Source organism: Fusarium verticillioides, assembly GCF_000149555.1.
Source record: "Fusarium verticillioides 7600 chromosome Unknown supercont3.29, whole genome shotgun sequence".
In the NCBI taxonomy this organism is placed as follows: Eukaryota; Fungi; Ascomycota; class Sordariomycetes; order Hypocreales; family Nectriaceae; genus Fusarium; species Fusarium verticillioides.
The window spans coordinates 78,948-92,057 of NW_017387866.1; the positions used below are offsets into that span (position 1 = coordinate 78,948).

Consider the following 13,110-nt stretch of genomic DNA (forward strand, 5'->3'; position numbering starts at 1 on the left):
TATAAGCTGCTTCCCGACAGATGAAGCAGAATCCATTTCTTGGTATTCAAAATATCTTCAATCAAAATGACTTACTACGGCCACAACGTCAACTTCCAGCAGCAGAACCCTGGGTATAACCAGGATGGCCCGGGCCAGGGCGGATATGGCGGTGACGATCAACGTCGCAATGATCAAGGCGGCTATCAACAAGGCGGTCCTCAGCAGTACGGTCAACAACAGGGTGGCTACCAACAGGGAGGCCCTCAACAAGGAGGTTATCAACAAGACCGCCCAGGTCTTTCACAATCATACTACTCCGAGTCCGCTCAGTCCTCTCAGTATCCTTCTGGTGGACAGTCTGGACCTGGACAATACCAGCAGGGCCCTCCTGCATACAACCAAGGACCTCAAAGCCAGTTTGACGGGGGCGATGGTCCCGATGGTGAGCGTGGCGTAATGGGAGCCCTTGCAGGCGGTGCAGCTGGAGCTTTCGGTGGTCACAAGATGGGCGGAGTCACCGGACACAGCAAGACCAGCACCATTGTCGGAGCTTTGGCTGGTGCATTTGGCGGTCACAAGCTGCAAGATGCTGCTGGAGACTGGAAGGATGAGAGAGACGAGAAGAAGGAAGAGGAGAAGCGACGAAAGGAGGAAGAGAAGAGACGCGAGGAAGAGGAAGAGAGGAGACGAAAGGAGCGCCGTGATGACGATCGTTATGAATCTCACCACCATCGCCGCCGAAGTCGAAGCCGAAGCTCTTCTCGTGGCTCCAACCGACGTCGTGGTGGTCACTACGCCGGTAACTTCACCGCTTCGTCTCGAGATATCAGACTCGATGCTCACGGCGACTATGTTCTACACGCTTCTTGTAAGCGTGAGGACGGAGACTACCAACACACCTCTATTTCCCTCGACAAGGTCCTCGAGAACGACAGAGGAAGCTTCCGTTGGTCCGCAGGTGGCCACCATGGTAGCTCGTCTTCCGTCACAGTCCAGCAAGGCGATACTCTTCGAGGCATTGCTGCTCGATTTAACTGTTCCTTTGAGGAGATTGCTCGACATAACGGCATCAACAACCCTGATCTTATCTATCCTGGACAGACTTTGCAGGTGCCTGGTGGTGGCCGCCATGGTGGCGGGGGTTTCGGATCTTCTGCACGACATGTTCGTCTGGTGGATGGAGGTCAGAGACTTGAGGGTGAGCTGTCTCGAGATGGAGACTGGGTGCTTAGCTCGATCATTCTTGATGAGAGAATCAGAAACTACAACGGCACCTTGGAGCTTGTCTAGGTTAGAAACTGGGACGTATAAAATAGCCGCTGGAAAGCGCATAATATCAGAAAAGATTGTTTATTCTTCAAGCATGCTGACAATTTTGAGTGCCAGGAAAATGTGAGGCTGTAATCTGTAAAAACCGTAGTCGGCTTTCTAATCCAGATGCCCTCAGGGAGCAAGAAAATGGGGGACGTTAGACGAGGATGCTACACTAAAGTTAGTAGTAAGACCCCTAATCTTAGGTGTCTTTCTACTATGTCTTTTAGTCACTTAGAGGCAAGGTCCTAAGTTTTCTTGCCCCCCTGATGGTCCAATATGTATCGCCATGTGCAACTTCAATTCCTCGAAACCAACATTCCCTTCCAGATAATTCTGAGACGCTCACTTATTTTCGGACTCAGGCTTCCGGCCCCAGACAAAGCGAACTTTGAAGTAAGGGTGGAGTTTCTTGTTCCGAAGATCCTTTCGTACCTGCATCAGGAAAATCTGATACTCTTCAGCTGGCCACTTCAGAACTTCATGCCAAATCATTTGTGAGTATCCTAGGGATCATAGGTCAGTCTTCTTGTCGGCCATTCTCATTGATCGAAGCCTTACCAACAAGGTCAGATTCCAGGCTGAGCTTCGCGTACTGTCCGATCTCCGCCATCTTAGGGTCTTTAGGCCATGAGCCGAATGGTATCTGTTCAGGTGAGGTTGGTTAGTATGAGCATGATATCATGGGACTCTTCACTTGCCTTGTAGAAGGTTTCCCGGATATCCACGAAGCCAGCTTCTTTCATAGCCTTCATCTGGAGATCTTCTGTGAGGACAGACAAAGAGCATCCTGTGGCTTTGCCTCCCTCAATAAACATCTTATCCCATGTTCCTCCCAGCGCAGTTGATCCATCATTTGTCACGGTTCCATCGTCGCTATGTGTCATGGGCTCGGACTCGCAGGACTCGACCCAACCTCCTGGCTTGACTGCATTGTAAGCCTCTTTGAAGAGAGCGGTCCAGTCTCTAATAGCACCAAACAAGTAACGCATATGCACAAAGTCAAAGGTGTTTGCGTCCCAGGTCCAGGGCTTGGTGCAGTCATCGATCTCGAACTTTAGATTAGGGGGCACCCAGTCTGGCTGCACGGCGGATAAATCGGTACCGATGACAGCGGTATTTGGGTGCTCATCAGCATAGTCTCTGGTAAGTTCAGTTAGTAGAGATAACATGTGAGATCAACAGTACATACATCGCCCAAATCCCTAAGAAGCCGATTAGCATCTTGTATTTCCAATGTTGGCTCGCCATGACCTACCTGTTCCTGTTCCAACATCAAGTACTTTCTGTGTCGCGGGAAATGTCAGCCATGTAAAGCTTAATTGTCGTATGTTATCTCTCATACCTGAACATCGTCCTTTACAGGTGCCAGATACAGCTTATCGTCAGTGAGCAGCGTCAAGAAGTGGTGCCTGGATCCAATCAGTACCTGCTCTATGCCAGACGTGGTGCCAGGCAATGTTCACTCACATCAGATCAAAGTTCTCAAGAGTTCGTTCGTCAGTGGGAATCGGATAATTACTGTCATGGTAGGTAGAATGATATGACCTTCCCTTGAACTTTCGATATTCCAAGATACTTGAAGCAACAGAAGCCGTCGATGAGTCGCTGTTGACGTCAGCTATGGTTCAAAGTCATTCTCCCGAAGAGGCCATACACTCCAGCGCTCAAGGCAGAATCATCGTCGATCACTGGTTCTTGTTCAGATTGGTGGGGAGCAGCCGACTCAAGTGGTTGTTCTGGGGTATTTGCGTCTGCAACTGACAGCGATGTCTGAGGAGTCTGCTCAGACGATGAGACTGCTGCGGGAGCCGGAGGAGAGGACATGGTACTGTGATGATTGGCGTGGCACTACAACCAATAAACTTGTCGGATGGGGGAGAAACGAAGTGAGGAGAAGGTCAACCATTTTGTAGGGTGGTTGTTCGTCGTACAGATGCTGAGTTTATGCGCCGAGGTATGATACCAGTCGTTGATTGGGCATCACGTCCAGGGATATCGCGTAAAGCATCCGATAACTCAATCAGGCAGTTCGCATAGAGTGCTGTTCCAGATCAGGAAACTGTTTTGGGATAAATACCCTACTTTCCACGCCGTCCGGGGCCATTTTGGCAAAAGGTGTCCTGTCAAGACCACGACCAAAACCGGAAGAAGACCCTGATTTGAGATTTTATATCAACACAATGCGTATTCATGCGGCAAAGCTCTATGATCCATCATTTTTAGAACGAAATGATCTATAATGCTTTCGAAGCCCACAAGGCGTTTCCTAATGGCGTGGTTCAGTGATGACGTTGTTTAAGTAGTTGCTCCTAAATTGTCCGAATCAGCGTTATAAACTCAATTTGCATCACAACAAGGTCTAGGTCAACGTAGTTACTTTATGCTCACTTACCGAATGATAAGGTACCTTTGAGCAAGATGACCGAGTAACAACCGTAAGTAACATCACTATTTTCGTTGATCGTTTGCGGAAATAGGTGCTCTGCTTGAACCAACGCAGGGTAGGGAGTTACGGCGCAGTGCAATACACATAAGCTGCCACCACCAGTCCGGTGCATTTCAACAACAGCACAGTGCAGCTTTACCAACAGCAGTACTGGGAATCACCATTTCAGGGCACTCTCTCCAATGACTCCACTGTATTTCCACCAACATTTAGGGCCTTTACACTAACAATGCAGAGCCCCAGGCAGCCTACCCACCATTTTTTAGCTGCACGCATGTGGCATTCATGACGTATGCCCTCAGAGTCAAGGGAGGAGAGTCAGCAGGGATAAGATGCGGGCAAAACATGCTTACCGCGGTGCTGGGGATGTATCCGTAGAGCACATCATGCTACATACAATCCATGGTTTGACACATTCCTCACATTATTACTCACTCACCTCAAATCAACAAACTCGAGCAGATACGAGGAAATTCGGTCGGAAATACCATGATGCGGGATAATCTGATGTCGCATGCGTCAGTGATTGGCAATGACCTCGTATCGACGTCCAATTTTAACATGCTGAGGAACAAGAAACACACCAATTATAGAGCCAGACGAGGCAAAGTCTCCGCTTTTGGCGTGTTTCCCCTCGTTAGCTTATTTCTAATTTCCCATGCCAACCCCGTCAAGTCCATCTCGTCTTTGTTTCTCCATCAATTATCAACTTGAACCATCACCAGTCCCCTCAACTTGATCGCTTCCATCGTTGAAGCATCTTGGACGGTCTCGGCATAGCCTGGCTCAACAGTGTCCGACACTCTCGCTTCATTATTTACGGACCTGAACGCCATTTGAACTTCCCCGCGTCAGCCGAAAGTCTGTCATCGCGCGCATCATCGAAACATCAACAATGGTTCACAGTGTCGCATTTTACTGTCGCATATAGTCCAACAGCTTTAAGCCCATTCAAGGCACGCAGGCGCATCTAATTACCAAGCTGATTTCAGCGGTAGCCGACCGCATCAATCCATCGCAATCATGAAGCTATTCACAGCATCTCTCATCTTATTCTCATGGCTTGCCCAATTTCCTTTAGCAATAGCCGGCAGGGTCCTCGAGTCAAAATCGCTCAACAGTTGCCAGCAGGGTTCCCTATTGACTGCCAGTCTCTTTCACGTTGTCGTCACACCAAACAACTCACTGGCCACCGTCAACGTCAATGCTCTGGCATCTATTCAAGGCTATGTAAACTTTGATGTTACACTCGAAGCCTACGGCCATCAGTTCATTCACGAGGTTGTCGATCCTTGCAGAACTAGCTTCGACCTGTCGAGTCTATGCCCTATGACACCCGGCGATATCGATATCAAGTTCAACTTCCCAATTGGCAATGCCTTGGATGCGATTCCCGGCATCGCTTATGGCATTCCTGACCTGGATGCCACCGTGCGCGCATATATCAACATGACCTCCACGGGCGAGAGCATTGCATGTGTCGAGGCTGATTTCTCCACTGGTAAAACCGTCGAGCAACTCTCAGTCAAATGGGTCACTGCCATCATCATTGGAATCGGTCTCGTTTCTTCAGCACTCATCTCGCTAGCCGGCTACGGCAATGCAGCAGCTCATCTTGCCGCCAACACTTTGTCACTCTTTGGGTACTTCCAGGCTCAGGCTATCATCGGACTTTCCGCTGTTACCATGCCACCAATCGTGGATGCTTGGACGCAGAACTTCCAGTGGTCTATGGGTATCATCCGAATGGGCTGGATGCAAGATATCTTCACTTGGTATGATCGCGCTACAGGGGGTAAGCCAGCTCGTCTCTTTGACAATCTCGCTACTGCTTCCGTCCAAGTTGTGAAGCGGTCTTTGGAAAGCATCCCTGGTGCTGCAGCTCTGATCCGCCGTGACTTCGCCTTCTCGAAACGAGGCAACATTGAACTCGAAACCGGCTCATACTTGGTCTATGGCATCCAGCGCGTGGCGTTTCGCTCACATATTGAGACAACGAACCTCTTCCTAACTGCCATTGTCTTCTTTGGCATCTTCACTGTCTTCGCCTGTATCCTGGTCTTCCTCTTCAAGCTCATCCTTGACCTGTGTGCCAAGCAGGCTTGGATCAAGCGAGAGCGCTTCCTCGAGTTCCGAACAGAATGGCGCACCATCCTCAAGGGAATTCTTCTCAGACTCACCCTAATGGGCTTCCCTCCCATCACCATCCTCTGCCTCTGGGAGTTCACGCAGGTTGACTCGGCTGCGCACGTTGTCCTCGCTGTCTTCTTCTTTTTCACGGTTCTGCTCACCCTCACCGTGGCAGCTTTGAAGATCGTCACCCTCGCGAGACACAACAACCCAGTTGTTACTCTTTACTCGAACTCGCGAATCCTCAACAAGTGGGGATTCTTGTACATCCAGTATCGGGCTACCGGCTACTACTTTATCGTGCCCCAGCTTGCTTACATCTTTGTCAAGGGCATGTTTGTTGCTCTGAGCCAGAAGAGCGGTGTTACCCAGGCAGTCGCCCTCATTCTGATCGAAGCCGCTGCTTTAATCGCCACCAGCGTCATGCGCCCCTTCATGGACAAGAGCACGAATTCCTTCAACATTGCCATCTTCGTTCTCAACTTCCTCAACGCCATATGCCTCTTCATCTTCACCAATGTTCTCGGCATGCCTCGAATGGGTCCCTCTGTCACTGGCCTCGTTCTCTTCGTCGCCAACGCCGCTTTCTCCCTAATCCTGCTACTCATGATCATCATATCGAGCGCCCTCGTGTTCTGGCGAAAGAATCCAGATGCACGATACCAGTTTATGGCTGATGATAGAGCTTCGTTCATGAAGTCTAGGTCTTCAACGCAGATCGATACTATGACACAGCTCGATGCATTGGCAGCCACAGCCCGCGGAGACCCAACAGGTCGCTCTCGCCCTGTGTCGAGGTCTTCGTCAGACTTTGTGGCGCCTGTGTTTCCCAATACCGGGACCAAGCATACTTCGACATCTACTCTTTCTTCAAGAAGCCCGCATAAAGACTCACAAATAGATGTCAGGGCAACAGAGCGGTAGAGCGCTCGCATTGACGTACGATGATTCTTCGTCAGACGGAATAAGATAAATTTACACTGTTTTATATTGTAATCATTACCTATGCCTTGAGCGTAGTGTTCGAACATTCCTTGCAAAGATCTAGTTTCAGTATTCGTTCTTTAACCTGACGAAGTTCTACATAAGATAGAGTGCATAGTAATTTATAAATGCTAGTAAGATGAGAACCCAGGTTCTGACTCATTGCTTCTCCCTGAGGGGTATAATGCCTCAATGTGTTTGTAAGAATTATTATCATTAGTTCTATCAGGTTACTATAGTCCCGTATTTTATCCATGATTATGATATCCCAACCCATTCCATGTTCTCCTTTATGCTAAATTATGCCCATCTATTTCTGTATGCATTCCTCACTTCTTTTAGCTGATCCAATCTGGCTTTATCCCTAAATCATTCTCCTGAATGAACCTCGCCCTTCTTCTGTCTCTTTTCTCCCTCTTCGCTCTCCAGAATGCGTCATCGTCATCATCATCTGTACTATCTTGCTCAACGGCAACACTAGTACGAGGAATATTAGATCTATTGTTGTTCCAATTACTACTGAGAGAGATCGTCTCGTCGTTCTTGCTCGCTTTTATCGAAAGTGTTTGGTTCACAGCTTTGGACACTGGCCTGTAACGGGTTGGAAGACCAACCGTGTTGCGTTCTGATGGGGCCACTGAGGCTGCATATTCCCCGGGCTGTTGATAAACAGATCTTGCGTAAGTTGATGGTGCGTAATTCGACTTTGCATAGTTCGAAGGGGCATAAAGGGACGGCGCATACGCCGACCCGGCAGCGGGTGGCCCCACGTTCATGACTGACTGTTGAGATGAGAAAGCATTCCAAGGCTGACTGCTTCTCTGGTTCATGGTCGCCATGGATCTCAGAACCTCAGTCTGAGCCTGCAAGAAGTTGAACATCTCTTGGTTGGAAGTAAGTGGGGGCGGCTGAGGGACGGCAACTGGGGTTTGAGGCCTGGAGAAGGCCATTGGGGTCTGCGTCCCTGGCAGGCCAAAGGAATGCGCTATTCCGACCGGCCGAGTCGTTGCCTGGCCCCAGTTGAAAGCCTCGTTGGTGTTGGGCAGAGGCTGGAAGCCGGTACTTGGGGGCATACGGCGCGCCTTCTTGGCACGCTCCTCGCTCGCTATCACGCCAACCAAACCACCTGGGATGAGTTGCTGGTTGTTCATGGGCCAGGCAGTTTGGGGTGCCGCTGCGAATATATCTTGCGGAAGGCCCCTTGCAAATGCGGGCATTGGTGTTCGTGAGTTTTGTCTCATGTTGTCAAGAGGTAGGAGCTGCGAGATGGATTCTCCCCTCGTCTGACCGAAGTTGATGATGGATGGAGCTTTACTGCCTGACCGTCGCTGGATCTGCAGTAGGGCTAAAGGTATATCCTCATCTTCATCTTCTTTGCCATGCTTTGGGGTGTTGTCTTCTCGCAATCCTTGAAACGTCTTGAACGACTTCATGGACCACGACGAAGAGATGCGCGAGTGACCACGCAATGGTGGGAGATCAGGCCCATTTGTGCTCTTCATCATCTGTTGTCGATAGCCACCATCGAGATACGCCTGCTGCTTCCTGCGCTGCGCTTTCTGTCTGTTCACAGCCTCGGTATCGTCAATACAATCGTAGTCTAATTTATCTTCGTCCTCTTCTTCGCCGCCGTAGAAGCGCCTTTCAGCTTCTTCTCGGACCTTGCGCCTTTGTAGAGCTTCGAACTCGGCCGCTGTCATGACCTTGCCATGGCTGATTCGGGATGTAGGAGGAGATCGCGGAGGCTGTGTTTTTACCTCCCCAGTTTCGGGTACTGAATCTAGTGGCAGAACATATAGATTGGCGAGATCTTCTAGACCTTCGTGGATCTGGTATATTGGCCTTGGCCTTGTCGTTTGAGTACGGGAGGCTAGGAATACAGGCTCTGTATCTGGAGAAATTGGTGTATTTAGGCTATCATCATTGATGAATGGCCACCGCGGAGCATGGCCGGCTGTTGGGCCGATGAGTTGCTCAAACTCGGAGAAGTCGTGCTCTGTTCGATCGTTTTGGTTATCTTGAGTATTCCATGACCGCGAGTAGTGCTCGATGATGCCAGCGTTGGATGAGAATCTCAGCGTTGAAGGACCATTCGGTGAAGTCGGAGAGACGGCCTGAATGTCACTCGAGGTGCGAACATTTGTGTCAATCGGTTCAAGGTATATTCCCGATTTAATGAGCGGTCGAATCTTAGCGAAATCTAGATCGAGAGGACTGGCTCTGTGCAGAGTCGACGCCGTCACATCCATGCTACGACCTTGGGCATGGCCATCTCGGCTTGACAACGACAGCGATTTAGTATCGTCATGGTTCAAATGAGTGTGTGATATCGTGCTCAAAGACATGGAGGGCAGATGTCGGTTAAGCACAAGTAAGGAAAGGATGATCACAGGACCGAAGAGTCATGGGGAGATTGGCAGTCGCTGAAGAATTATCTTCAATCTGTCATCATGGCCAAGACATCCCTTGGCTCAGTATCCTCCCTTAAAGGGATGGTGTCTGCCTTGGAGAGCCTCAATGTCTCAGCCTTGAAGGGAGAGTGAGACTCCCTTGAATAACTCGACGATAAAAGTGGTTGGCATGCTTAAAATAAACATCACCGTTTCTTGGAACCTTGAAATCAACTTTAAACTCTTGTTCTCCTTGGATTGAATCTACCTCGTATAGATAATTAGAAATCATGCTTGCTCACGTAGTAACTCCTTGATGCTGGAAGTAAGTTTCGGCAGCCCAGTTTACAAGGTCAAGAAAAATTCTCAATTGAAGGCGCCAATGGCGGGCATATAGATAAAATGCTGCAAGATACGCAGCATGACCATATTACATGAGGATATCCACAGGCATTGTTTTTAGTGACAGCATTGACTATGTTGGCGGTCTCCTCGTTTCGCTGGTCCCGGCCGGTATATCCCGCTTCTATGACAACTGGAACGGGGAATCTCCGATGAAGGAACCTGGAAAGGCGCTAGATTCCGATTTAGCATAGCGCCCTGGCCCGATATCAACAACTGCCGGTATGGCCTCAACGACTTCCATAGAGCCAGCTCGTAATGATCGATAATGAGGACTCATAGTATTTGAGAAACGTTCCACAGGTCTAGGAACAAAGTTGACATACAGTAAAGTGCCAGTCGACATGCCGACACCATAAGTCTAAGAAATTTGTTTAGACTCCAGACTACGGTACATAATTGCCGGTGACACTTTATTAAAGTTTACTGAAACAAGCGATTGTAACATAGGAAATTACCAAGATGTCATTACTAAATCACCTTCCTGAAAACGGTCACTTAGAATTGTCTAAAAGTTTGAGCAATTACTGAATCGGCCAGACCGCCGTAGGGACTCGTATGATGAGAATTTTATAGACTCAAGTAGATTCGCACTAACATCCGGATCAACCCTATTTTCCATATTGACAGCTTCACCCAGATGGTTCCTCAGATTATCTCACATCGTCCTCGTTTGCGCCCATGTTGAAGATGCTTACTTGCAGACCCTCTCGAAGGTCTCGTTCAGCTTTCCACCACATTTCCGAATCTGCTGAGCCTCAAACTCAAGACTAGCATAGATCTGACATCCTTCACCTCCCATAATCCTGCCAGTCTCCTCACTGCCTCCGTACTTGAGAACCCTGGCAGCTATTCCGGTAGCAACGGCTTGGTTCCTGGTGGGATCGTTCAAAGCCGTGCCATTGTTGAACTTGGCTGCTCCTGCGACTGCAGCATAGCCAAGACGACGCGCGTACAGAAAGCTGATCTGCTCGTCGATGGCATCGATGAATTTGCGCGCACATGCCAGAGCTTCGTCAGGGTCAGTGGACTTGCAAGCTGATGCTGCAACAGGAACATGGTTGAGACAGGTGACGTTGTATGGATATGTTGTGCTGTGAGCTGATGAAGCAGAGCCCGGGTAGTTATCCGCGGTGGCGTTAATGGATGGCTTCTCAATGCATCTTATGAGTTCGCGGAGGATGGTTGGCAGGAGCTTGTTGCTGCAGCTGTGCAGAGCGCGAGGCCATGTATATAAAGGGGAATGTGAAAATCATGGTTGATGTTTGACTTGGACTTTAGGGAGAAGTACCAGAGAAGTAGAATATTTATAGTTAGTTACCTTAAAGTCAAAAATGTTTAAGATCTATTAATAAAGTTAAAAGGCTATTTATATTAATAAATATAAATAAAAAAAAGCTTTTTTAAATTTTAGTTTTTTTATTAAAAAGTTAAAATATCTATATAATAATATATAAAATATAATTAATAAAGTTTTATATAATAAAAATAATATCATATAATATTTATTTTTTTAATATATTATATATAAAGTATAATATATTGTATTAAAAAAATATAATAACTTTAAAAGTAAATTTTAAAGTTATATAATACTATTACTTTTAACTTTATAATTTAATTAAATAAATAGCTTTAATTTATAAATATAAAAAAACACTTTTTATAATTTTAATAAGCTAAATACCTTTTTTATTATTATTTAATTAAAGTAATTAATATTAAAACTTTAACTTTAAAAGCCTAATTTTAAATAAACTAGATATTATAAAAACTATTTAAAAGTATTATATTATATAATTAATATTAATAATTATAACTATTTTATTATAATAATTAATATTTATATAAATAGTTATTATAATCCTTATAGTTATATTATATATACTTTATTATTTCTTTCTATAACTATGAATTACTATAAGACTAAATAATTTTCTTTTAATTTACCTAGTTTAATATTACAACCCTAGCAGTTACATTATATATTACCTATAATTTTCTTACTAATTATTAAAAGACTAATAACTTCTATCTCAGTCTATAATAAAAACCTAATTATATTAGGATTAAGGACCTACTATTATAGTCCTAGACTAATATTATATATCTTAGTCCTTAAACCTTAATATACTAATATATTCTATAGCTAGTATATAAAGACACTTATTAATACTTTTATAAAATCTAGCTTACTAGCTATTAATAAAACTTTTTTATATTAATTAAGCCTAATATATATTAAATCTACTATTAAGAGATATAATACTTTAATAACACTTAGTTTATACCTTATATAATCTACTAATAATAAACCTAAATATAGCTTAGTTTAATATAATTAGACCTAACTATTATATATTAATAGCTCTTATTTAGACTATATTATATAACACTAAGTAATATAAATATAATAGCTACTAATATTAATCTTACTTAGTAAAATACTATACTTAATAATAATATCCCTTTTACCTTATAAGATATAGATATAGATAATAACTTTAATAGTAGTATTAACTTTAATATTAAATAGTTATACTAATAGATAATAAATATAAATATTAAAATAGATAATCTCTAATAAGCACTTACTAAAGTAATTAAATTATAGGCCTAATAAGCTATTAACTAGTAAAATGCTATTTAAGAAATATATTAACTTACTACTACTACTATTAGTAATAAGGAAGTAAAGAAAATTCTTAAACTTAATATACTTAAACCTTTTAATAGAAACCTAGTAAAATTATCTATATTTCTTACTTAGTATTAAGCCTTTATAAGTTATTTCTTAAATTAATTTAGTAAAAATAGTAATAGAGTTATATATATCTTAGGATAACTTAAAGGAAATATAGCTTAATAGTTCTAACTTATATTAAAAGATATAATTACTAAACTAGAATATAAACTATTACTATAAATATTTTAGATCTATAAAAGCTACCTTACCTTTAAAAAAGCCCTATAATAAGCCTTTAGATTAATTAATAAGAAAAGCTAGGTAAAATAAAAAATTAAAATACTTAAATAAATTAAGTTAATATCTAAGTATAGAATTAAGTTCTTTTAACTTACTACTAAGCTAAAATAAGATTAAAATCTACTTATATTACTTTTCTTTAATAAACTTAAGGAATTAGTTTAAGTAAAACTCTATAAAAAAGCTAGACTTTAAATACTAATTAACTATATTAAATAAGCTATTTATATTAATAATATATAATTTTAATAGAAAATCTATAATACTTAAAATAACTAAAGATAATAAGGAAATAAACCTTATTATAATACTAATTAAAGAAAATAATAAAATTATAATACTTTATATAAAACTAAATTAAGACCTATAACTATTAAAGTAATTAAGAAAAATAAATCTAAAGTTACTTACTAGAATTATAGTAAAAAAAGATACTATAATTAAGAATATAAAAACTTTATTAAAACTAATTAAAA

At 43.6% G+C, this 13,110-nt stretch overlaps 5 protein-coding genes across 6 annotated transcripts; 2 read left to right on the forward strand and 3 right to left on the reverse strand.

Moving 5' to 3' along the window:
* On the forward strand, positions 1 to 1,379 carry FVEG_14112 (hypothetical protein). Its single transcript, XM_018903445.1, has one exon. The coding sequence runs from the start codon at positions 67 to 69 to the stop codon at positions 1,270 to 1,272; it is 1,206 nt and encodes a 401-aa protein (XP_018762210.1). The 5' UTR covers positions 1 to 66; the 3' UTR covers positions 1,273 to 1,379.
* FVEG_14113 (hypothetical protein) lies at positions 1,362 to 3,465 on the reverse strand. 2 transcript variants are annotated; one of them, XM_018903446.1, is made up of 8 exons: positions 2,951 to 3,465; positions 2,764 to 2,901; positions 2,639 to 2,705; positions 2,552 to 2,579; positions 2,486 to 2,498; positions 1,995 to 2,436; positions 1,855 to 1,939; positions 1,362 to 1,799 (listed from the first exon to the last, which is right to left on the reverse strand). In XM_018903446.1, exons 1-8 carry the CDS (start codon positions 3,118 to 3,120, stop codon positions 1,639 to 1,641), a joined length of 1,104 nt encoding a protein of 367 aa, XP_018762211.1. In that variant the 5' UTR covers positions 3,121 to 3,465; the 3' UTR covers positions 1,362 to 1,638. The 2 variants fall into 2 exon arrangements, with proteins under 2 accessions (XP_018762211.1, XP_018762212.1); XM_018903447.1 differs by having other exon boundaries at positions 2,764 to 3,465.
* An 837-nt stretch (positions 3,466 to 4,302) lies between these two features.
* Positions 4,303 to 7,018, forward strand: FVEG_14114 (hypothetical protein). The gene has a single exon (XM_018903448.1). The coding sequence runs from the start codon at positions 4,766 to 4,768 to the stop codon at positions 6,794 to 6,796; it is 2,031 nt and encodes a 676-aa protein (XP_018762213.1). The 5' UTR covers positions 4,303 to 4,765; the 3' UTR covers positions 6,797 to 7,018.
* Positions 7,019 to 7,020: 2 nt separating this feature from the next.
* On the reverse strand, positions 7,021 to 9,274 carry FVEG_14115 (hypothetical protein). The gene has a single exon (XM_018903449.1). It carries the CDS (start codon positions 9,199 to 9,201, stop codon positions 7,195 to 7,197), a length of 2,007 nt encoding a protein of 668 aa, XP_018762214.1. The 5' UTR covers positions 9,202 to 9,274; the 3' UTR covers positions 7,021 to 7,194.
* An 851-nt stretch (positions 9,275 to 10,125) lies between these two features.
* FVEG_14116 (hypothetical protein) lies at positions 10,126 to 10,946 on the reverse strand. The gene has a single exon (XM_018903450.1). The coding sequence runs from the start codon at positions 10,650 to 10,652 to the stop codon at positions 10,467 to 10,469; it is 186 nt and encodes a 61-aa protein (XP_018762215.1). The 5' UTR covers positions 10,653 to 10,946; the 3' UTR covers positions 10,126 to 10,466.
* Between the last annotated feature and the right edge of the window lie 2,164 nt (positions 10,947 to 13,110).

Excerpts from the sequence above, each read along its gene's own strand:
- FVEG_14112 (XM_018903445.1), top strand. The coding sequence starts at position 67 with ATGACTTACTACGGCCACAACGTCAACTTCCAGCAGCAGAACCCTGGG.
- FVEG_14114 (XM_018903448.1), top strand. The coding sequence starts at position 4,766 with ATGAAGCTATTCACAGCATCTCTCATCTTATTCTCATGGCTTGCCCAA.
- FVEG_14116 (XM_018903450.1), bottom strand. The coding sequence starts at position 10,652 with ATGTGCGCGCAAATTCATCGATGCCATCGACGAGCAGATCAGCTTTCT.
- FVEG_14115 (XM_018903449.1), bottom strand. The coding sequence starts at position 9,201 with ATGTCTTTGAGCACGATATCACACACTCATTTGAACCATGACGATACT.
- FVEG_14113 (XM_018903446.1), bottom strand. The coding sequence starts at position 3,120 with ATGTCCTCTCCTCCGGCTCCCGCAGCAGTCTCATCGTCTGAGCAGACT. Across the intron at positions 2,706-2,763 it reads CTTGAGAACTTTGATCTGAT|GCACCACTTCTTGACGCTGC; the intron begins GTGAGTGAACAT and ends GATTGGATCCAG. Across the intron at positions 1,800-1,854 it reads CCTGGAATCTGACCTTGTTG|GATACTCACAAATGATTTGG; the intron begins GTAAGGCTTCGA and ends TATGATCCCTAG.